General features: G+C 48.5%; 1 protein-coding gene across 1 annotated transcript in view; it reads right to left on the minus strand.

Annotated features, from left to right (window-relative positions):
* Positions 1-22,606, minus strand: part of ENKUR (enkurin, TRPC channel interacting protein) — a 44,008-nt gene extending 21,402 nt beyond the window's left edge. The window contains exons 1-3 of the mRNA XM_063921631.1: positions 22,350-22,606; positions 6,732-6,877; positions 5,079-5,332 (exon numbers count right to left, since the gene is read on the minus strand). Coding sequence (XP_063777701.1) covers positions 5,079-5,332; positions 6,732-6,877; positions 22,350-22,423 — 474 coding nt within the window. The 5' untranslated portion in view covers positions 22,424-22,606. The remainder of the gene's footprint in view (positions 1-5,078; positions 5,333-6,731; positions 6,878-22,349) is intronic.
* Positions 22,607-25,051: the final 2,445 nt, after the last annotated feature.

Here is a 25,051-nt window from a genome sequence, read left to right on the forward strand (position 1 = left end):
GCACCTGGCCCAGGCCAGGGCCAACAGCATGACCACTTTCCATGTGAGATATTTTAACTCCACATATTTAAGTGGTTCAAACCAATGTGACTTTTGGAACCCAAAAACTACATTTAGATCCCAAGGTGCCACTGGAGGCACAAAAGGAGGCTGTATATACAGTACCCCTTTCACAAACGTCTGAACTTCAGGGACTGAAGCTAGTTCTTTTTGGAAGAAAATTGACAGGGCCGAAATTTGAACCTTAATGGACCCCCATTTCAGGCCCATAGACACTCCTGTTTGCAGGAAATGTAGGAATCGACCTAGTTGAAAATTCCTCCGTCGGGGCCTTACTGGCCTCGCACCACGCAACATATTTTCGCCAAATGCGGTGATAATGTTTTGCGGTTATATCTTTCCTGGCTTTGATCAGGATAGGAATGACTTCATCCGGAATGCCTTTCTCCTTCAGGATCCGGCGTTCAACCGCCATGCCGTCAAACGCAGCCGCGGTAAGTCTTGGAACAGACAGGGTCCTTGCTGGAGCAGGTCCCTTCTTAGAGGTAGAGGCCACGGATCCTCCGTGAGCATCTCTTGAAGTTCCGGTTACCAAGTCCTTCTTGGCCAATCCGGAGCCACGAATATAGTGCTTACTCCTCTCCATCTTATAATTCTCAGTACCTTGGGTATGAGAGGCAGAGGAGGGAACACATACACTGACTGGTACACCCACTGTGTTACCAGAGCGTCTACAGCTATTGCCTGAGGGTCCCTTGATCTGGCGCAATACTTGTCGAGTTTTATAAACATGTGGAAGACTTCTGGGTGAAGTCCCCACTCTCCCGGGTGGGGGTCGTGTCTGCTGAGGAAGTCTGCTTCCCAGTTGTCCACTCCCGGAATGAATACTGCTGACAGTGCTATCACATGATTTTCCGCCCAGCGAAGAATCCTTGCAGCTTCTGCCTTGCCCTCCTGCTTCTTGTGTCACCCTGTCTGTTTACGTGGGTGACTGCCGTGATGTTGTCCGAATGGATCAACTCCGGGTGACCTTGAAGCAGAGGTCTTGCTGAGCTTAGAGCATTGTAAATGGCCCTTAGCTTCAGGATATTTATGTGAAGTGATGTCTCCAGGCTTGACTATAAGCTCTGGAAATTCCTTCCCTGTGTGACTGCTCCCCAGCCTCGCAGGCTGGCATCCGTGGTCACCAGGACCCAGTCCTGAATGTCGAATCTGCGGCCCTCTAGAAGATGAGCACTCTGCAACCACCACAGGAGAGACACCCTTGTGCTTGGTGACAGGGTTATCCGCTGATGCATCTGAAGATGCGACCCGGACCATTTGTCCAGCAGGTCCCACTGGAAAGTTCTTGCGTGGAATCTGCCGAATGGGATTGCTTCGTAGGAAGCCACCATTTTTCCCAGAACCCTTTCATTGATGTACTGAGACTTGGCTCGGTTATAGGAGGTTCCCGACTAGCTCGGATAACTCCCTGACTTTCTCCTCCGAGAGAAACACCTTTTTCTGGACTGTGTCCAGGATCATCCCTAGGAACAGAAGACGAGTCGTCGGAATCAGCTGCGATTTTGGAATATTGAGAATCCAATCGTGCTGCCGCAACACTACCTGAGATAGTGCTACACCGACCTCCAACTGTTCCCTGGATCTTACCCTTATCAGGGAATCGTCCAAGTAAGGGATAACTAAAATTCCCTTCCTTCGAAAGAGTATCATCATTTCGGCCATTACCTTGGTAAAGACCCGGGGTGCCGTGGACCATCCATACGGCAGCGTCTGAAACTGATAGTGACAGTTCTGTACCACAAACCTGAGGTACCCTTGGTGAGAAGGGTAAATTGGGACATGAAGGTAAGCATCCTTGATGTCCCGAGACATCATGTAGTCCCCTTCTTCCAGGTTCGCAATCACTGCTCTGAGTGACTCAATCTTGAATTTGAACCTCCGTATGTAAGTGTTCAAGATTTTAGATTTAGAATCGGTCTCACCGAGCTGTCCGGCTTCGGTACCACAACAGTGTGGAATAATACCCCGTTCCCTGTTGCAGGAGGGGTACCTTGATTATCACCTGCTGGGAATACAGCTTGTGAATGGCTTCCAAAACTGCCTCCCTGTCAGAGGGAGACATCGGTAAAGCCGACTTTAGGAAACGGTGAGGGGGAGACGTCTCGAATTCCAATTTGTACCCCTGAGATATCACCTGAAGGATCCAGGGGTCTAATTGCGAGTGAGCCCACTGCGCGCTGAAATTCATTGAGACGGGCCCCCACCGTGCCTGATTCTGCTTGTAAAGCCCCAGCGTCATACTGAGGGCTTGGCAGAGGCGGGAGAGGGCTTCTGTTCCTGGGAACTGGCTGATTTCTGCAGCCTTTTTCCTCTCCCTCTGTCACGGGGCAGAAATGAGGAACCTTTTGCCCGCTTGCCCACGAAAGGACTGCGCCTGATAATACGGCGTCTTCTTATGTTGAGAGGCGACCTGGGGTACAAACGTGGATTTCCCAGCTGTTGCCGTGGCTACCAGGTCTGAAAGACCGACCCCAAATAACTCCTCCCCTTAATAAGGCAATACTTCCAAATGCCGTTTGGAATCCGCATCACCTGACCACTGTCGTGTCTATAACCCTCTACTGGCAGAAATGGACAAAGCACTTAGACTTGATGCCAGTCGGCAAATATTCCGCTGTGCATCACGCATATATAGAAATGCATCTTTTAAATGCTCTATAGGCAATAATATACTGTCCCTATCTAGGGTATCAATATTTTCAGTCAGGGAATCCGACCACGCCAACCCAGCACTGCACATCCAGGCTGAGGCGATTGCTGGTCGCAGTATAACACCAGTATGTGTGTAAATACATTTTAGGATACCCTCCTGCTTTCTATCAGCAGGATCCTTAAGGGCAGCCATCTCAGGAGAGGGTAGAGCCCTTGTTCTTACAAGCGTGTGAGCGCTTTATCCACCCTAGGGGGTGTTTCCCAACGCACCCTAACCTCTGGCGGGAAAGGATATAATGCCAATAACATTTTAGAAATTATCAGTTGTTATCGGGGGAATACCACGCATCATCACACACCTCATTTAATTTCTCAGATTCAGGAAAACTACAGGTAGTTTTTCCTCACTGAACATAATACCCGTTTTTGGTGGTACTCGTATTATCAGAAATGTGTAAAACATTTTTCATTGCCTCAATCATGTAACGTGTGGCCCTACTGGAAGTCACATTTGTCTCTTCACCGTCGACACTGGAGTCAGTATCCGTGTCGGCGTCTATATCTGCCATCTGAGGTAACGGGCGCTTTAGAGCCCCTGACGGCCTATAAGACGTCTGGACAGGCACAAGCTGAGTAGCCGGCTGTCTCATGTCAACCACTGTCTTTTATACAGAGCTGACACTGTCACGTAATTCCTTCCAACAGTTCATCCACTCAGATGTCGACCCCCTAGGGGGTGACATCACTATTACAGGCAATCTGCTCCGTCTCCACATCATTTTTCTCCTCATACATGTCGACACAAACGTACCGACAAACAGCACACACACAGGGAATGCTCTGATAGAGGACAGGACCCCACTAGCCCTTTGGGGAGACAGAGGGAGAGTTTGCCAGCACACACCAGAGCGCTATATATATACAGGGATAACCTTATATAAGTGTTTTTCCCCTTATAGCTGCTGTATTTTTAATACTGCGCGTAATTAGTGCCCCCCTCTCTTTTTTAACCCTTTCTGTAGTGTAGTGACTGCAGGGGAGAGCCAGGGAGCTTCCCTCCAACGGAGCTGTGAGGGAAAATGGCGCCAGTGTGCTGAGGAGATAGGCTCCGCCCCCTTCTCGGCGGCCTTATCTCCCGTTTTTCTGTGTATTCTGGCAGGGGTTAAATTCATCCATATAGCCCAGGAGCTATATGTGATGCATTTTTTGCCATCCAAGGTGTTTTTATTGCGTCTCAGGGCGCCCCCCCCCCCCAGCGCCCTGCACCCTCAGTGACCGGAGTGTGAAGTGTGCTGAGAGCAATGGCGCACAGCTGCAGTGCTGTGCGCTACCTTGTTGAAGACAGGACGTCTTCTGCCGCCGATTTTCCGGACCTCTTCTGTCTTCTGGCTCTGTAAGGGGGCCGGCGGCGCGGCTCTGAGACCTATCCATGGCTGGGCCTGTGATCGGTCCCTCTGGAGCTAATGTCCAGTAGCCTAAGAAGCCCAATCCACTCTGCACGCAGGTGAGTTCGCTTCTTCTCCCCTTAGTCCCTCGATGCAGTGAGCCTGTTGCCAGCAGGTCTCACTGAACATAAAAAACCTAAAACTAAACTTTTCACTAAGCAGCTCAGGAGAGCCACCTAGTGTGCACCCTTCTCGTTCGGGCACAAAAATCTAACTGAGGCTTGGAGGAGGGTCATAGGGGGAGGAGCCAGTGCACACCAGGTAGTTCTAAAGCTTTACTTTTGTGCCCAGTCTCCTGCGGAGCCGCTATTCCCCATGGTCCTTACGGAGTCCCCAGCATCCACTAGGACGTCAGAGAAATATATATATATATATATATATATATATATATATATATATATATAGATAGAGAGAGAGAGAGAGAATACTCCTAGTGCATGCCTGATAATGTACCAGATTAATAACAGCAATGCACTGTAGATAATACACCATAGTCCTGTGCAGTATAAGGTAACATATGTATTATGTATAATTCAAGTGCACAGTCTAGAACCTGACCCTAGAGGAGAAGGTGGGCCCTTGGGCAGTGGTGGTTTTCCCTGTACCCCTATGGACCTGTCCAACTCTGCTTACGGGGCTAATTGTATACCATGTGTGTGTGCTTTATATTGAGTTTAAAGCTAATAAAGCAGCCGGGGCACAGTTCCTGTACAAAGCATACTAGCAACAGAACTGATACATGACATGTGATTGATATTTAACAGTAACAGAAGATCATGCAATGTGGGGCTTCCGTAGTATCTGTTACAGCTGCAGTAAGCATACACATGCATGTCATCTTCAGATTGTTCCTAACATTATATAAATGACGAGCTGTTTCCTGCTGTCATAACCTCTAAGGCTCCCCAGCAATATTACCTTCCTCTTGATGTACTTAGGAACAAGTCCAGATGTTTCCAGCAGATGTTTGTCTCCCTTTTTGTTGTCCACATAGATGGGCTGTGGCTTCTTAGGCACAGCCATAACAGCCTCAGCCACATTGGTTGTGATGAAGCTTTTGTTAGTCTGCACTCCCATGATTGGCTGCTCTGTTCGGAGTGGTACTGGGGGGCGTTTCTTATCTTCCGCCAAGCACCTGTGGGGTCTCCCTGTGGAGTCAAAAAATGCACTTTCTTGTTGTTTACAAGAAAGTTAAACAGGCAATGAGTGGTAAGTAACATTATATGTTTATTTTACATTAGTATTTACACTAGGGGCCTAATTAAGACCTGATCGTAGCAGCAACTTTGTTAGCAGATGGGCAAAACCATGTGTACTGTAACTACAGGGCTGGTCTTGTTTTGCACAAAATGTTTTTGTACCGCTCGCCTGCACATGCGATCGCATACTTGCAAAGCGAAAATACACTCCCCCTTGGGCTGCAAAAAGTAGCTAGCGAGCAATCAACTCGGAATGAGGGCCCATGTGCACTGCAGGTGCGGCAGATATAACATGTGCAGAGGGTTTGATTTGGGTGGGTTATATTGTTCTGTGCATGGTAAATACTGTCTGCTTCATCTTTACACTGCAATTTAGATTTCAGTTTGAACACACCCCACCCAAATCTAACTCTCTCTGCAAATGTTATATCTGCCCCACCCCCCATGCGGTGCACATGGTTTTGCCCATCTGCTAACAAAGGGGGTAATTCTGAGTTGATCGCATTAGGAATTTTGTTAGCAGTTGGGCAAAACCATGTGCACTGCAGGGGAGGCAGATATAACATGTGCAGAGAGAGTTAGATTTGATCAAGATCCAACTCTACACCCCGATGTTATTCCCTGTGGAATACCAGTGTACCCCGCTGCAGAAAGTATGTTGATGGCTCAGACACAGTCTTGTGCACAGAGACGCTCACAGTCTGCATCTCACATTCACTGCTCACATGCATAAGTGAAAGCATCAGGAACATCGGACACACCATCAGACCTTTGAGCAACACTTAGCTGTCTCAGACTGAGCGTCTCTCCTAAGACTCCAGGCCCTCTCCAGCTACATACTATTTGGCAGCAGTGGCTGACCAGCACGTCCAGAAAACGACACTTACCTACTTTCATGGTCTCCTCTCTGGTAGAAGACTGGAGAGGAGATACTGCAGGACACTTTAGGGAGCGGGGCCGGGCTGTCTCCTCACTAAGCCCCGCCCCTGTCATGGCAAGATGCCACGATTCGCGGGTCCTTGGGGAGGAGGTGGATCCTGTCCACATCACTAGGAAGAGGACAGGATGCGGGAGATTCGGCCATTCTTCCGTGGGTGCGGGGGACTGCCTGAAAAAACATGAGAGTCTCTCGCAACTTGCCGGAGAGCAGGCAAGTATGGTCCCGACACACCTGCGTTTTCTAGCTACCCCCATTACCTACCCCAAATGCTGACTACTTAACGCTCAGTTTGCAAATAAATCCTCTGTGCTATCGCTATTCAATCACTGTGCCTCTGAATCAGGCCTTTAGCTACAGGAGAATAATATGCCATTTTGTCACCCGTCCCCGATAGATCGCTACAGGTGTCCTGATTGAGGCATGAAGACTTACTTTGTGCCAGCATTGCTTCCTTGGTGTGTTTCTGAAGGTATTCCTTTGGTGAGGGCACCTCTGCTTTGGCTGTGCCCATGGTTTTGTGGGCAGCTTTATTCTTGTGCTCCTCAATTTTCACAGACTCCCTGAATTGTGACATATATCTGAAAAGAATAAAATACAGGCAATACCATAAAACTTAGGACAAATAAATGTAAGCTTCAGTCATTACAGCCAATGCAGCTCAGTGCTGATGGTTTTTATAGGGCCAGTGATGACATAGCAGTCTGTGGTAATCCAAAGTGATACTTCAGGCCAGCACAAACCGCTGGCCATTTATTATTGTAAGCTGATTTCCTAGCAGCTTATATACAGTATGTTTCAATCAAAGAGATAGGGTTTAATCAAAATGCAGCTTATTATGGGCTCATCACAGATGTGGGGTATTAGGCATTTTACCAAGGCTAGGTAATGCCATTTGAGATAGAAATATAGAATTTGACGGCAGATAAGAACCACTTGGCCCATCTAGTCTGCCCATTTTTTTTATCCTTTAGATAATTTCAACGCTATTTGATCCTTAGTTCTTTGTAAGGCTATTAATATGCCTATCCCAAGCATGTTAAAATTGTTCTTCTGTCTTAGCCTCTACCACCTCTGACAGGAAGCTGTTCCACTTATTCACTACCCTCTCTGCGAAGTAATTTTTCTTTACATTTCCCCTGAACCGTGCTCCCTCCAGTCTCAGTGTATGTCCTCATGTTCTAATACCTCTCTTCCTTTGAAGAATGTCTCCATCCTGAACCTACCTTAGGTAAAACCCTTTGTATATTTGTAAGTTTCTATCATGCCCCCCTTTCCCTTCTCTGCTCCAAACTATACATGTTAAAATCTTATAGTCTTTCTGGGTAAGTTTTGTGTGTAGGCCATGCACTATTTTAGTTGCCCTTCTTTGTATGCTCTCGGATGTATTTATATAATTCTGGAGCTATGGTCTCCAGAACTGAACTGAACACAGTATTCTAGATGAGGCTGTACCAATGACCTACACAGTGGCATTACTTTCTTTTTTCCTGCTACTGATTTCTTCTACCTATACATCTGACTTGCTTTTCTCATTGCTTTGTTGCATTGCTTCCCTGCCTTTAAATCACTTGAAATAGTGACTACCTGGCACTTCCTATACTGGGCAATGGGGATGAGGCTTGCTGGATCCCTGCTGGGTTACACCACAATGCGCATGTGCGGCTGGTTGTCTGCCATGCATGCATATTTAACTTTAGCCACTCGCCCAGCAGAGTTAGGGGGACATTTACTAAGCAGTGATAAGAGTGGAGAAGTGAGCCAGTGGAGAAGTGGCCCCATCAACCAATCAGCAGCTCTATCATTCTATAGTATGCAAATTATAGATGTTACTTCAGTGCTGATTGGTTGCCATGGGCAACTTCTCCACTGGCTCACTTCTCTACTCTTATCACTGCTTAGTAAATGTCCCCCTAAGTCTGCTGACATCATAGCGCAGGAAAATACCACCGATGATCACTGAGAAGGTGAGTATTGATGAATACCTGCAGTACCCATATAACTATGCAATAAGAAAAGTAAGACCGGTCCAGCCCATACTGTGAAATAGAGCAAAACATGTCTTTAAAACTGCCATACTGTACATTGGATGAAATAAAAATTAGAAAATAAGAATTTACTCACCGGTAATTCTATTTCTCGTAGTCCGTAGTGGATGCTGGGAACTCCGTAAGGACCATGGGGAATAGCGGCTCCGCAGGAGTCTGGGCACAACTAAAAGAAAGCTTTTAGACTACCTGGTGTGCACTGGCTCCTCCCACTATGACCCTCCTCCAAGCCTCAGTTAGGATACTGTGCCCGGAAGAGCTGACACAATAAGGAAGGATTTTGAATCCCGGGTAAGACTCATACCAGCCACACCAATCACACCGTATAACTCGTGATACCATATCCAGTTAACAGTATGAACATAACTGAGCCTCTCAACAGATGGCTCATAACAATAACCCTTTAGTGAACAATAACTATGTACAAGTATTGCAGACAATCCGCACTTGGGACGGGCGCCCAGCATCCACTACGGACTACGAGAAATAGAATTACCGGTGAGTAAATTCTTATTTTCTCTGACGTCCTAGTGGATGCTGGGAACTCCGTAAGGACCATGGGGATTATACCAAAGCTCCCAAACGGGCGGGAGAGTGCGGATGACTCTGCAGCACCGAATGAGAGAACTCAAGGTCCTCCTCAGCCAGGGTATCAAATTTGTAGAATTTTGCAAACGTGTTTGCCCCTGACCAAGTAGCAGCTCGGCAAAGTTGTAAAGCCGAGACCCCTCGGGCTGCCGCCCAAGATGAGCCCACCTTCCTTGTAGAATGGGCTTTAACTGATTTAGGATGCGGCAGTCCAGCCGCAGAATGCACCTGCTGAATTGTGCTACAAATCCAGCGAGCAATAGTCTGCTTAGAAGCAGGAGCACCCAGTTTGTTGGGTGCATACAGGATAAATAGCGAGTCAGTTTTCCTGACTCCAGCCGTCCTGGAAACATAAATTTTCAAGGCCCTGACTACGTCCAGTAACTTGGAATCCTCCAAGTCGCTAGTAGCCGTAGGCACTACAATAGGTTGGTTCAAATGAAAAGCAGATACCACCTTAGGGAGAAACTGGGGACGAGTCCTCAATTCTGCCCTATCCATATGGAAAATCAGATAAGGGCTTTTAAATGACAAAGCCGCCAATTCTGATACACGCCTGGCCGAAGCCAAGGCCAATAACATGACCACTTTCCACGTGAGATATTTTAGATCCACGGTCTTTAGTGGCTCAAACCAATGTGATTTTAGGAAATTCAACACCACGTTGAGATCCCAGGGTGCCACTGGAGGCACAAAAGGGGGCTGAATATGCAGCACTCCTTTTACAAATGTCTGAACTTCAGGTAGTGAAGCTAGTTCTTTTTGGAAGAAAATCGACAGAGCCGATATCTGTACCTTAATGGAGCCTAATTTTAGGCCCATAGTCACTCCTGCCTGTAGGAAGTGCAGAAATCGACCCAGCTGAAATTCCTCTGTTGGGGCCTTATTGGCCTCACACCAAGCAACATATTTCCGCCATATGCGGTGATAATGTTTTACAGTTACATCTTTCCTGGCTTTAATCAGCGTAGGAATGACATCCTCCGGAATGCCCTTTTCCTTTAGGATCCGGCGTTCAACCGCCATTCCGTCAAACGCAGCCGCGGTAAGTCTTGGAACAGACAGGGCCCCTGCTGCAGCAGGTCCTGTCTGAGCGGCAGAGGCCATGGGTCCTCTGAGATCATCTCTTGAAGTTCTGGGTACCAAGCTCTTCTTGGCCAATCCGGAACCACGAGTATTGTCCTTACTCCTCGTTTTCTTATTATTCTCAGTACCTTTGGTATGAGAGGCAGAGGAGGGAACACAAACTGACTGGTACACCCACGGTGTCACTAGAGCGTCCACCGCTATCGCCTGAGGGTCCCTTGACCTGGCGCAATATCTCTCTAGTTTTTTGTTTAGGCGGGACGCCATCATGTCCACCTGTGGCCGTTCCCAACGATTTACAATCAGTGTGAAGACTTCTGGATGAAGTCCCCACTCTCCCGGGTGGAGGTCGTGCCTGCTGAGGAAGTCTGCTTCCCAGTTGTCCACTCCCGGAATGAACACTGCTGACAGTGCTAGCAAGTGATTTTCCGCCCATCGGAGAATCCTTGTGGCTTCTGCCATTGCCGTCCTGCTTCTTGTGCCGCCCTGTCAGTTTACATGGGCGACCGCCGTGATGTTGTCTGACTGGATCAGTACCGGCTGGTGTAGAAGCAGGGGTGTTGCCTGACTTAGGGCATTGTAAATGGCCCTTAGTTCTAGAATATTTATGTGTAGGGAAGTCTCCTGACTCGACCATAGCCCTTGGAAGTTTCTTCCCTGTGTGACTGCCCCCCAGCCTCGAAGGCTGGCATCCGTGGTCACCAGGACCCAGTCCTGTATGCCGAATCTGCGGCCCTCTAGGAGATGAGCACTCTGCAGCCACCACAGCAGAGACACCCTGGTTCTTGGAGACAGGGTTATTAGCCGATGCATCTGAAGATGCGATCCGGACCATTGGTCCAACAGGTCCCATTGAAAGATTCTGGCATGGAACCTGCCGAAAGGAATTGCTTCGTAAGAAGCCACCATCTTTCCCAGGACTCGCGTGCAGTGATGCACAGACACCTGTTTTGGTTTCAGGAGGTCTCTGACTAGAGATGACAGCTCCTTGGCTTTCTCCTCCGGGAGAAACACTTTTTCCTGGACTGTGTCCAGAATCATTCCCAGGAACAGTAGACTTTGGAATATTCAGAATCCAACCGTGCTGGTGTAGCACCTCCTGAGATAGTGCTACTCCTACCAACAACTGTTCCCTGGATCTCGCCTTTATTAGGAGATCGTCCAAGTACGGGATAATTAAAACTCCCTTTTTTCGAAGGAGTATCATCATTTCCGCCATTACCTTGGTAAACACCCTCGGTGCCGTGGACAGTCCAAACGGCAGCGTCTGGAATTGGTAATGGCAATTTTGTACCGCAAATCTGAGGTACTCCTGGTGAGGATGATAAATGGGGACATGCAGGTAAGCATCCTTGATGTCCAGGGATACCATGTAATCCCCCTCGTCCAGGCTTGCAATAACCGCCCTGAGCGATTCCATCTTGAACTTGAATTTTTTTATGTATGTGTTCAAGGATTTCAAATTTAAAATGGGTCTCACCGAACCGTCCGGTTTCGGTACCACAAACAGTGTGGAATAGTAACCCCGTCCTTGTTGAAGTAGGGGCACCTTGACTATCACCTGCTGGGAATACAGCTTGTGAATTGCCTCTAGCACAGCCTCCCTGCCTGAGGGAGTTGTTGGCAAGGCAGATTTGAGGAAACGGCGGGGGGGGGGGGGGGGGGGGGAGACGCCTCGAATTCCAGCTTGTACCCCTGAGATACTACTTGCAAGATCCAGGGATCCACCTGTGAGCGAGCCCACTGATCGCTGAAATTTTTGAGGCGGCCCCCCACCGTACCTGGCTCCGCCTGTGGAGCCCCACTGTCATGCGGTGGACTTGGAAGAAGCGGGGGAGGACTTTTGCTCCTGGGAACCTGCTGTTTGTTGCAGCCTTTTTCCCCTACCTCTGCCTCTGGACAGAAAGGACCCGCCTTTTCCTCGCCTGTTTTTCTGGGTCTGAAAGGACTGTACCTGATAAAACGGCGCTTTTTTAGGCTGTGAGGGAACATGGGGTAAAAATGCTGACTTCCCAGCTGTCGCTGTGGAAACTAGGTCCGAGAGACCATCCCCGAATAGCTCCTCACCCTTATAAGGCAAAACTTCCATGTGCCTTTTGGAATCTGCATCCCCTGTCCACTGCCGAGTCCATAAGCCTCTCTTAGCAGAAATGGACAATGCACTTATTTTAGATGCCAGCCGGCAGATCTCCCTCTGTGCATCTCTCATGTATAAGACTGAGTCTTTTATATGCTCTATGGTTAGCAGAATAGTGTCCCTGTCTAGGGTGTCAATATTTTCTGACAGGGAATCTGACCATGCAGCGGCAGCACTGCACATCCATGCTGACGCAATAGCTGGTCTAAGTATAATGCCTGAGTGTGTATATACAGACTTCAGGATCGCCTCCTGCTTTCTATCCGCAGGCTCCTTCAGGGCGGCCGTATCCGGAGACGGAAGTGCCACCTTTTTAGACAAACGTGTGAGCGCTTTATCCACCCTAGAAGGTGTTTCCCAACGTGCCCTATCCTCTGGCGGGAAAGGGAACGCCATTAGTAATTTTTTAGAGATTACCAATCTTTTATCGGGGAAAGCCCACGCTTCTTCACACACTTCATTTAATTCTTCAGATGGGGGAAAAAATAAGATTTTACTCACCGGTAAATCTATTTCTCGTAGTCCGTAGTGGATGCTGGGAACTCCGTAAGGACCATGGGGAATAGACGGGCTCCGCAGGAGACTGGGCACTCTAAAAGAAAGATTAGGTACTATCTGGTGTGCACTGGCTACTCCCACTATGACCCTCCTCCAGACCTCAGTTAGGATACTGTGCCCGGAAGAGCTGACACAATAAGGAAGGATTTTGAATCCCGGGTAAGACTCATACCAGCCACACCAATCACACCGTATAACTCGTGATACTACACCCAGTTAACAGTATGAAATATAACTGAGCCTCTCAACAGATGGCTCAACAATAACCCTTAGTTAGGCAATAACTACATACAAGTATTGCAGACAATCCGCACTTGGGATGGGCGCCCAGCATCCACTACGGACTACGAGAAATAGATTTACCGGTGAGTAAAATCTTATTTTCTCTGACGTCCTAGTGGATGCTGGGAACTCCGTAAGGACCATGGGGATTATACCAAAGCTCCCAAACGGGCGGGAGAGTGCGGATGACTCTGCAGCACCGAATGAGAGAACTCAAGGTCCTCCTCAGCCAGGGTATCAATTTTGTAGAATTTAGCAAACGTGTTTGCCCCTGACCAAGTTGCAGCTCGGCAAAATTGTAAAGCCGAGACCCCTCGGGCAGCCGCCCAAGATGAGCCCACTTTCCTCGTGGAATGGGCTTTTACTGATTTAGGATGCGGCAATCCAGCCGCAGAATGCTCCAGCTGAATTGTGCTACAAATTCAGCGTGCAATAGTCTGCCTAGAAGCAGGAGCACCTATTTTGTTGGGTGCCTACAGGATAAAAAGAGAGTCCGTTTTCCTGACTCCAGCCGTCCTGGAAATATAAATTTTTAAGGCCCTGACTACGTCCAGTAACTTGGAATCTTCCAAGTCCCTAGTAGCCGCAGGCACTACAATAGGTTGGTTCAAGTGAAAAGCTGATACCACCTTAGGGAGAAACTGGGGACGAGTCCTCAATTCTGCCCTATCCATATGGAAAATCAGATAAGGGCTTTTACATGACAAAGCCGCCAATTCTGACACACGCCTGGCCGAAGCCAAGGCCAATAACATGACCACTTTCCACGTGAGATATTTCAAATCCACAGTTTTAAGTGGCTCAAACCAATGTGATTTTAAGAAACTCAACACCACGTTGAGATCCCAAGGTGCCACAGGAGGCACAAAAGGGGGCTGAATATGTAGCACTCCCTTTACAAATGTCTGAACTCCAGGCAGTGAAGCCAGTTCTTTCTGGAAGAAAATCGACAGAGCCGAAATCTGGACCTTAATGGAACCCAATTTTAGGCCCATAGTCACCCCTGACTGTAGGAAGTGCAGAAAACGACCCCGCTGAAATTCCTCTGTTGGGGCCTTCCTGGCCTCACACCACGCAACATATTTTCGCCAAATATGGTGATAATGGTTTGTGGTTACTTCTTTCCTGGCTTTTATCAGCGTAGGAATGACTTCTTCCGGAATGCCCTTTTCCTTTAGGATCCGGAATTCAACCGCCATCCCGTCAAACGCAGCCACGGTAAGTCTTGGAACAGACAGGGCCCCTGCTGTAGCAGATCCTGTCTGAGCGGTAGAGGCCATGGGTCCTCTGATATCATTTCTTGAAGTTCTGGGTACCAAGCTCTTCTTGGCCCATCCGGAACCACGAGTATCGTTCTTACTCCTCGTTTTCTTATTATTCTCAGTACCTTTGGTATGAGAGGCAGAGGAGGGAATACATAAACCGACTGGTACACCCACGGTGTCACTAGAGCGTCCACAGCTATTGCCTGAGGGTCCCTTGACCTGGCGCAATATCTAGTTTTTTGTTTAGGCGGGACGCCATCATGTCCACCTGTGGCCTTTCCCAACGGTTTACCAACAGTTGGAAGACTTCTGGATGAAGTCCCCACTCTCCCGGGTGTAGGTCGTGTCTGCTGAGGAAGTCTGCTTCCCAGTTGTCCACTCCCGGAATGAACACTGCTGACAGTGCTAAGACGTGATTTTCCGCCCATCGGAGAATCCTTGTGGCTTCTGCCATCGCCATCCTGCTTCTTGTGCCGCCCTGTCGGTTTACATGGGCGACTGCCGTGATGTTGTCTGATTGGATCAGTACCGGCTGGTTTTGAAGCAGAGGCCTTGCCAGACTTAGGGCTTTGTAAATGGCCCTCAGTTCCAGAATATTTATGTGTAGGGACGACTCCTGACTTGACCAAAGTCCTTGGAAATTTCTTCCCTGTGTGACTGCCCCCCAGCCTCGAAGGCTGGCATCCGTGGTTACCAGGACCCAGTCCTGTATGCCGAATCTGCGGCCCTCTTGAAGATGAGCACTCTGCAGCCACCACAGTAGAGATACCCTGGTCCTTGGAGACAGGGTTATCAGCCGATGCATCTGAAGATGCGATCCCGACCACTTGTCCATGAGGTCCCACTGAAAAGGTTCTTGCATGGAACCTGCCGAATGGAATTTTGCTTCGTAAGAAGCTACCATTTTTCCCAGGACTCGTGTGCAGTGATGCACCGATACCTGTTTTGGTTTCAGGAGGTCTCTGACTAGAGATGACGGCTCCTTGGCTTTCTCCTGCGGGAGAAACACTTTTTTCTGTTCTGTGTCCAGAACCATCCCCAGGAACAGTAGGCGTGTGGTAGGAACCAGCTGTGACTTTGGAATGTATAGAATCCATCCGTGCTGTTGTAGCACTTCCCGAGATAGTGCTACTCCGACCAACAACTGCTCCTTGGACCTCGCCTTTATAAGGAGATCGTCCAAGTACGGGATAATTAAAACTCCCTTTTTTCGAAGGAGTATCATCATTTCTGCCATTACCTTGGTAAAGACCCTCGGTGCCGTGGACAGTCCAAACGGCAGTGTTTGGAATTGGTAATGGCAATCCTGTACCACAAATCTGAGGTACTCCTGGTGAGGATGGTAAATGGGGACATGTAGGTAAGCATCCTTGATGTCCAGGGATACCATGTAATCCCCCTCCTCCAGGCTTGCAATAACCGCCCTGAGCGATTCCATCTTGAACTTGAATTTTTTTATGTATGTGTTCAAGGATTTCAAATTTAAAATGGGTCTCACCGAACCGTCCGGTTTCGGTACCACAAACAGTGTGGAATAGTAACCCCGTCCTTGTTGAAGTAGGGGCACCTTGACTATCACCTGCTGGGAATACAGCTTGTGAATTGCCTCTAGCACAGCCTCCCTGCCTGAGGGAGTTGTCGGCAAGGCAGATTTGAGGAAACGGCGGGGGGGAGACGCCCCGAATTCCAGCTTGTACCCCTGAGATACTACTTGAAGGATCCAGGGATCCACCTGTGAGCAAGCCCACTGATCGCTGAAATTTTTGAGGCGGCCCCCCACCGTACCTGGCTACGCCTGTAGAGCCCCCGCGTCATGCGGTGGACTCAGAGGAAGCGGGGGGAAGAATTTTGATTCTGGGAACTGGCTGACTGGTGCAGCTTTTTCCCTCTTCCCTCGTCTCTGTGCAGAAAGGAAGCGCCTTTGACCCGCTTGCTTTTCTGAAGCCGAAAGGACTGTACCTGATAATACAGTGCTTTCTTAGGCTGTGAGGAAACCTGAGGTAAAAAAATTTCTTCCCAGCTGTTGCTGTGGATACGAGGTCCCAGAGACCATCCCCAAACAATTCCTCACCCTTATAAGGCTCTATGTGCCTTTTAAAGTCAGCATCACCTGTCCAGTGTCGGGTCTCTAATACCCTCCTGACAGAATGGACATTGCATTAATTCTGGATGCCAGCCGGCAAAATATCCCTCTGTGCATCCCTCATATATAAGACAACGTCTTATGTTCGCAAAATAGTATCCCTGTTTGACAGGGTTACAGACCACGCTGCAGCAGCACTATCTGCAGGTCTCAGTCTAGTACCTGAGTGTGTAAATACAGACTTCAGGATAGCCTCCTGCTTTTTATCAGCAGGTACCTTCAAAGTGGCCGTATCCTAAGACGGCAGTGCCACCTTTTTTGACATACGTGTGAGCGCCTTATCCACCCTAGGGGATATCTCCCAGCGTAACTTATCCTCTGGCGGAAAAGGGTATGCCATCAGTAACTTTTTAGAAATTACCAGTTTCTTATCGGGGGAACCCACGCTTTTTCACACTTCATTCACTCAATTGATGGGGGAACAAAACACTGCCTGCTTTTTCTCCCCAAACATAAAACCCTTTTTTAGTGGTACTTGGGTTAATGTCAGAAATGTGTAACACATTTTTTATTGCCGGGATCATGTAACGGATGTTCCTAGTGGATTGTGTATATGTCTCAACCTCGTCGACACTGGAGTCAGACTCCGTGTCGACATCTGTGTCTGCCATGTGAGGGAGCATGCGTTTTTGAGCCCCTGATGGCCTTTGAGACGCCTGGGCAGGCGCGGGCTGAGAAGCCGGCTGTCCCATAGCTGTTACGTCATCCAGCCTTTTATGTAAGGAGTTGACACTGTCGGTTTATACCTTCCACCTATCCATCCACTCTGGTGTCGGCCCCACAGGGGGCGACATCACATTTATCGGCATCTGCTCTGCCATCACATAAGCCTCCTCATCAAACGTGTCGACACAGCCATACCGACACACCGCACACACACACAGGGAATGCTCTGACTGAGGACAGGACCCCACACAGCCCTTTGGGGAGACAGAGAGAGAGTATGCCAGCACACACCAGAGCGCTATATAATTTTGGGATTAACACTATATTGAGTGAATTTTTCCCAATAGCTGCTTGTATATACAATATTGCGCCTAAATTTTGTGCCCCCCCCCTCTCTTTTTAACCCTTTGAGCCTGAAAACTACAGGGGAGAGCCTGGGGAGCTGTCTTCCAGCTGCACTGTGAAGAGAAAATGGCGCCAGTGTGCTGAGGGAGAAGCCCCGCCCCTTTTTCAACTGACTTTCTCCCGCTTTTTCTGTAATACTGGCAGGGGTAATTTTACATCTATATAGCCTCTAGGACTATATATGATGTAGATTTGCCAGCCAAGGTGTCATATATTGCCCTCAGGGCGCCCCCCCCAGCGCCCTGCACCCTCAGTGACCGGAGTGTGAAGTGTGCATGAGGAGCAATGGCGCACAGCTGCAGTGCTGTGCGCTACCTTGGTGAAGACCGAAGTCTTCTGCCGCCGATTTTCCGGACCACTTCTTGCTTCTGGCTCTGTAAGGGGGACGGCGGCGCGGCTCCGGGAACGAACACCAAGGCCAGTTCCATGCGGTCGATCCCTCTGGAGCTAATGGTGTCCAGTAGCCTAAGAAGCCCAAGCTAGCTGCAAGCAGGTAGGTTTGCTTCTTCTCCCCTTAGTCCCTCGATGCAGTGAGCCTGTTGCCAGCAGGTCTCACTGTAAAATAAAAAACCTAAAATAAACTTTCTTTCTAGGAGCTCAGGAGAGCCCCTAGTGTGCATCCAGCTCGGCCGGGCACAGAAATCTAACTGAGGTCTGGAGGAGGGTCATAGTGGGAGGAGCCAGTGCACACCAGATAGTACCTAATCTTTCTTTTAGAGTGCCCAGTCTCCTGCGGAGCCCGTCTATTCCCCATGGTCCTTACGGAGTTCCCAGCATCCACTAGGACGTCAGAGAAACTACGGGTAGTTTTTTCTCCCCAAACATAATACACTTTTTAGTGGTACCTGGGTTTATATCCGAAATGTGTAACACCTCTTTCATTGCCTCAATCATGCAATGAATGGCCCTAGTGGACATTAGATTAGACTCATCGTCGTCGACACTGGTATCAGTATCCGTGTCGACATCTGCGTCTGCCATCTGAGGTAGCGGGCGTTTTAGAGCCCCTGATGGCCTTTGAGACACCTGGGCAGGCACGAGCTGAGAAGCCGGCTGTCCCTCATTTGGCATGTCGTCAAATTTTTTGTGTAAGGAGTCGACACTTGCACGTAATTCCTTCCATAAAACCATCCACTCAGGTGTCTGCCCCGCAGGGGGTGACATCACTTCTATAGGCATCTGCTCCGCCTCCACATAATTTTCCTCATCAAACATGTCGACACAGCCGTACCGACACACCGCACACACACCGGGAATGCTCTAACAGAGGACAGGACCCCACAGAAGCCCTTTGGGGAGACAGAGAGAGAGTATGCCAGCACACACCAGAGCGCTATATAATGCAGGGACTAACTGAATTATGTCCCCTATAGCTGCTATAATATTTACTGCGCCTAAATTTAGTGCCCCCCCTCTCTTTTTTACCCTTTTCTGTAGTGTAGACTGCAGGGGAGAGACAGGGAGCTTCCTTCCAGCGGAGCTGTGAGGGAGAAATGGCGCCAGTGTGCTGAGGGAGATAGCTCCGCCCCTTTTTCGCTGACTTTTCTCCCGCTTTTTTAAGGATTCTGGCAGGGGTAATTATCACATATATAGCCTCTGGGGCTATATATTGTGATTGTTTTGCCAGCCAAGGTGTTTTTATTGCTGCTCAGGGCGCCCCCCCCAGCGCCCTGCACCCTCAGTGACCGGAGTGTGAAGTGTGTATGAGGAGCAATGGCGCACAGCTGCAGTGCTGTGCGCTACCTTGGTGAAGACAGAAGTCTTCATGCCGCCGATTTTCCGGACTTCTTCTTGCTTCTGGCTCTGTAAGGGGGACGGCGGCGCGGCTCCGGGACCGAACACCAAGGCCAGTTCCATGCGGTCGATCCCTCTGGAGCTAATGGTGTCCAGTAGCCTAAGAAGCCCAAGCTAGCTGCAAGCAGGTAGGTTCGCTTCTTCTCCCCTTAGTCCCTCGTTGCAGTGAGCCTGTTGCCAGCAGGTCTCACTGAAAAATAAAAAACCTAAAATATACTTTCTTTCTAAGAGCTCAGGAGATACTTTCTTTCTAAGAGCTCAGGAGAGCCCCTAGTGTGCATCCAGCTCGGCCGGGCACAAAAATCTAACTGAGGCTTGGAGGAGGGTCATAGTGGGAGGAGCCAGTGCACACCAGGTAGTCTAAAAGCTTTCTTTTAGTTGTGCCCAGACTCCTGCGGAGCCGCTATTCCCCATGGTCCTTACGGAGTTCCCAGCATCCACTAGGACGTCAGAGAAAATGTATCAAACTGCGGTTTGTGTGAAATTGCACCTGTTGAGTGGAGGCTTGAAAAAATCCAAAACATATGGTAAAACCGTCTATTAATTACATTTTGGGCAGAGTGGTTCCTCCCACCACTCCAAATTCTTGCAGCAGCCAGAGTAGCATACAGTCTTGTTTCCACTAGGATAGGGAGACCTACTGTATGAGCCTTACTGAAAATAAGAAACATACAGTAGCCGCAGGTGTACTATGCTTTAGAGAGTGATAAAGTGGAGAGAGAGATAATCAATCAATCAGCTCCTAACTGCCGTGTTACAGGTTGTGGGGTAGATTTACTATAGCAGCACATATTGTTCCGCTATAGCTCTTCCTGCTTTGCCTCATTACTGAGACGAAGCAGGAAGGAACATTGACGAGATGTAAGAACATCTTGTTTGCCGGAGTGGGGCAGTGAAACCTCCCCCCTCCAGCGATCCCCACTAGAGAGCACAGCGCATCAGCTTAGTGCTGATACGCTGTCTCTCTCCCCCCGGCCGGCTACAGGGCACGTGCATGAAATATTGGTACTATTGTGAGATCTCATGTGCAGTGCGGAGCCGGCAACCACCGCAGCCAGGCACAGAAATTGACCGTTCTTACAATGCAGTGCACATTGGCATGCTATCTTTTAGACAGCAGCGCCAATAATGAGAGGGGAGCATAGCACCCCTGTAACTGAGCACACACTGCCGCATTAATACATGGGGTTGCGGGAGCAGTACCTCCCCTTCCCTTACCCACCTTTCATACATCTACCCCTGTCTTTGAAAAATGTCAGTTAGTACCTGATTGGTCGGTACTTTATCTCTCTCCACTTTATCACTCTCTAAGCCGGCTTAGTACATCTGCCCGATGCCCATAGGGGGCAATGCAATTAAAAGCACTGTACAGGTAACGTGCCATTGTGACGGTGTCTAAATGCCGGCAACAGCACCCTACATAGCCCCTACATCATAAATTTTATGCCACAGCCCCATAGGGGTGCACAGGAAAATGTACGATGCAAGCCTACCGTTCGTACATCGTGCCGGAACATGTCATGTAAGATTGCTTCTAACTGAATTGACTCCATAATATTATAAGAAGAAATTATCATTAAGCTGCTGGCCCACATGTTAGGGATTCCTAAATTACCTTTAGGGACTGATGCCAACCACCATGGGCTTTGGAGATTCCTGCAATATAGCAAAAACTGCATACTAAGGGGCCGATTCACGTCGCATTGCAAAAACGCAATGCGACCGCAATTTGTGAGATGGACCTATGCTACTGGATGCCATTAACTGCGAACGCCTCTGCCTAATTGATAGGCAGAGGCGTTCGCGTGGCAGGCGAGGGGGTGGGGGATATGTGGCAATTGAGCGTTTTTGGGGCAGCGTTTTCGGGGCGGCTTCCGTCGTCAAGTGCAGCCGCTCCAATCGAAAAAATGGTGGTGGGACTCCTGCAGTCGCAGTCAGGCTGCTCCAATAGGAGGCATACACAGATTCTGCATGCACGCTATAATTGCGGCACAATAGCAATTACAGCGTGATCGCAGTGGGTGGGCAGTGCGATGGGTGGCCCCCAGCATGCGATTGAAAGGAATGCAGATTCTGCTAAAAGCCCTCAGGCCCTCATTCAGTAAGGATTGCAATTTCTGCTAAAAAGCAGCTGCTGCGATCAAATAGTCGCCGCACAGAAATAGAGAAAAAACGCCCATTGCAGAAATTGCGAATACATCGCACTATGCGGTCTGATCGCAAAACCATACACAATTACCTTAACATGGAAGCTTTCTTCCATCTGTGCCAGGCACGGTCGTCCACAATTCTGCAGACGCAAGAGACTGGAAGTGGTCATCACTGACGTTAGAGACCCACCCGAAAAACGCCTTGCCACGCCTGTGTTTTTGCAAACTCACCCACAAAATGCCATGTTTCCTCCCCTAAAAGCTGGCTTCCTGTCAATCAAAATGCGGTTGCGTTGAGACACAATGCATTTGCGGGGAAAAAATACGCAATTTGCGGGTGCGCACGCACAATGCGAACGCTGCACATGCGCAGTCGTTCGATAATCGGACGGATTGCAATTTTCTAATTTTGCAATCCAACCTGAATAAGGCTCTAAAGTCAATCAAAATGCACCCTGTTAAAAATATAGCAGTTACCTTCCCAATGCACAGGATCCCGGTGGTCGATATACCTACTACTATCTACTATTAAAATGCAAATGAAGCACGTTGGGTAGAGAGGTTTAAGTCATGTTTAATGAACTTTTATTTTATATATATATATATATATATATATATTTATATATATATATATATATATATATTTCCATACTTGCCTACCTGACCCTCTCCATGAGGGAGAAAATGCTCTGTTCCTGGACTTTCCTGGTAATGTATGATTGCCATCACCTGTGGTGAGCTAGTTAATTGATAAGAAAGGTGTTTCACCACAGGTGATGGCAATCATACATTACCAGGAAAGTCCAGGAACAGAGCATTTTCTCCCTCATGGAGAGGGTCAGGTAGGCAAGTATGTATATTTCTACCCTAGTGAAACGATCAGAAATACAACACAGTAAATGCTGCAACCCTCCTTACTGCGGGCACTCACCTGGACGCCTTGGCCACTGTCACCTCTTCCTTGGGAATGAGGTTATAAACGTTCTCATCAGGAATGTCCTTCATGTTGGGAAGCTGTGTAAGCAGAGGAATGCCCGTGCGTCCCGGCCCCGCTCGCTGCGTTATGTATGAAACCCGGGAATGGAAGTCAGTGTCTCCCTATAGGCACACTGCTCTCATTACTGTTGTCCCTGCCGTTACCCGGCAACCGTCTCCACTCAGCGCGGCGTTGTTTACCTGGCTTTTTTTTTTTTTTTTTTTTTTTTTTATCGATTAGCTTTATTACAGCATGGAATTAGCACACTTGCTGTACTTATATGTGTCAATCTGTCCTGTCCCCCCACTATATTATGCCGTCTTCTCAGCATATAATTATTAGCAGCAGGTCCCCTGAAGATACATACAGTATACATTTACTGTCAGTTTTTGAAAACAAATAAAAAACATTGATATCTATGGTAGTCTCCCTATAGCGTGTTTATCTACTTCTGGAGCCGGTGTGTAATAGCCATAACAGTACGGTTGTGTCTATGTTGCCTTCGTGCAAAGGACCTGGACGTGACAAAACGAGTGGGCAGGAGACAACTTCCGCCCTTACAGCTCCTAAATGTTTCCTTCGTTCTCCGTTCGTTTAGGGTATTTTTTTTTCTATGCAGCATTGGACCCCTCGCGGGCTCGCTTCGCTCGCCACGCATCGGGCTCCGTGTCTCGCTCCGCTTCGCTCGTCACACTTTTCTATACCAAATAGATTGTGACATGGACCCAGGGGGTTATGGGAAAGGTCCTTAGCGCGAAGAGAATCTAGACGCAACCATAACAGTACAGTCACGGTTGTGTTTATGTTGCCTTCGTGCTAAGGACCTGGACGTGACAAAACGAGAGGGCAGGAGAGCACTTCCGCCCTTACAGCATCTAAATGTCTCATTCGTTCTCGAATCGTTTGGGGCAAATGTATTTCTCTATGCAGCATTGGACCCTCGCGGGGTCGCTTCGCTCGCCACACTTTACTATTCCAAATAGATTGTGACATGGACCCAGGGGGTTATGGGAAAGGTCCTTAGCGCGAAGAGAATCTAGACCATACTTGCCTACCTGACCCTCTCCATGAGGGAGAAAATGCTCTGTTCCTGGACCTTCCTGGTAATGTATGATTGCCATCACCTGTGGTGAGCTAGTTAATTGATAAGAAAGGTGTTTCACCACAGGTGATGGCAATCATACATTACCAGGAAAGTCCAGGAACAGAGCATTTTCTCCCTCATGGAGAGGGTCAGGTAGGCAAGTATGATCTAGACCACAGGTTCTCAAACTCGGTCCTCAGGACCCCACACAGTGCATGTTTTGCAGGTCTCCTCACAGAATCACAAGTGAAATAATTTGCTCCACCTGTGGACCTTTTAAAATGTGTCAGCGAGTAATTAATACACCTGTGCACCTGCTGGGTTACCTGCAAAACATGCACTGTGTGGGGTCCTGAGGACCGAGTTTGAGAACCACTGATCTAGACCATAGGTTCTCAAACTCGGTCCTCAGGACCCCACACAGTGTATGTTTTGCAGGTAACCCAGCAGGTGCACAGGTGTATTAATTACTCACTGACACATTTTAAAAGGTCCACATGTGGAGCTAATTATTTAACTTGTGATTCTGCAAGGAGACCTGCAAAACATGCACTGTGTGGGGTCCTGAGGACCGAGTTTGAGAACCTGTGATCTAGACCACAGGTTCTCAAACTCGGTCCTCAGGACCCCACACAGTGCATGTTTTGCAGGTCTCCTCACAGAATCGCAAGTGAAATAATTAGCTCCACCTGTGGACCTTTTACAATGTGTCAGTGAGTAATTAATACACCTGTGCACTTGCTGGGTGACCTGCAAAACATGCACTGTGTGGGGTCCTGAGGACCGAGTTTGAGAACCACTGATCTAGACGCAACCATAACAGTACAGAGCAAACTGAGAGGCTGCAATCACTTCCTTCGTGGTGACAGCTGTCACGGTTGTGTCTATGTTGCCTTCGTGCTAAGAACCTGGACGTGACAAAACGAGAGGGCAGGAGAGCACTTCCGCCCTTACAGCATCTAAATGTCTCCTTCGTTCTCGAATCGTTTGGGGCAAATGTATTTCTCTATGCAGCATTGGACCCTCGCGGGCTCGCTTCGCTCGCCACGCATCGGGCTCGGTGTCTCGCTCCGCTCCGCTTCGCTCGCCACACTTTATTATTCCAAATAGATTGTGACATGGTCCCAGGGGGTTATGGGAAAGGTCCTTAGCGCAAAGAGAATCTAGACGCTACCCAGCTGTCACAGGCACCCTCGACAGGGCACCCCCCAGACAGGGACTAGCACTACAAGTTCCAGAATGGCAGAGTTTGCTGCAAGGCGCCGATCCAGCGTTCTGTGGTGCAGACCGTTCAGGTTTTAACCTAATCCCCTTCTTATCTGCCATCAATTTCTATGTATAATTTATCGGTCCCTTGTTAAGCTTATTTGCATTGTGTGTTGTAAAGGTAAATGCAAAGCACTTTGAGTCCTATTGGAAGAAAAGTGCTATATAAATATATTATTATTATTATTATTATTATTATTATTATTATTATTATTATTTATAGGGCGTAAAGTGAACGGTCTAAGGTGCCATTATCCACTCACTGGTCATCTCCAGACTAGGGGGTCTATTAATTTAATACCCCTTT

This window comes from Pseudophryne corroboree, chromosome 5 (genome assembly GCF_028390025.1).
Source record: "Pseudophryne corroboree isolate aPseCor3 chromosome 5, aPseCor3.hap2, whole genome shotgun sequence".
Taxonomy (NCBI): Eukaryota; Metazoa; Chordata; class Amphibia; order Anura; family Myobatrachidae; genus Pseudophryne; species Pseudophryne corroboree.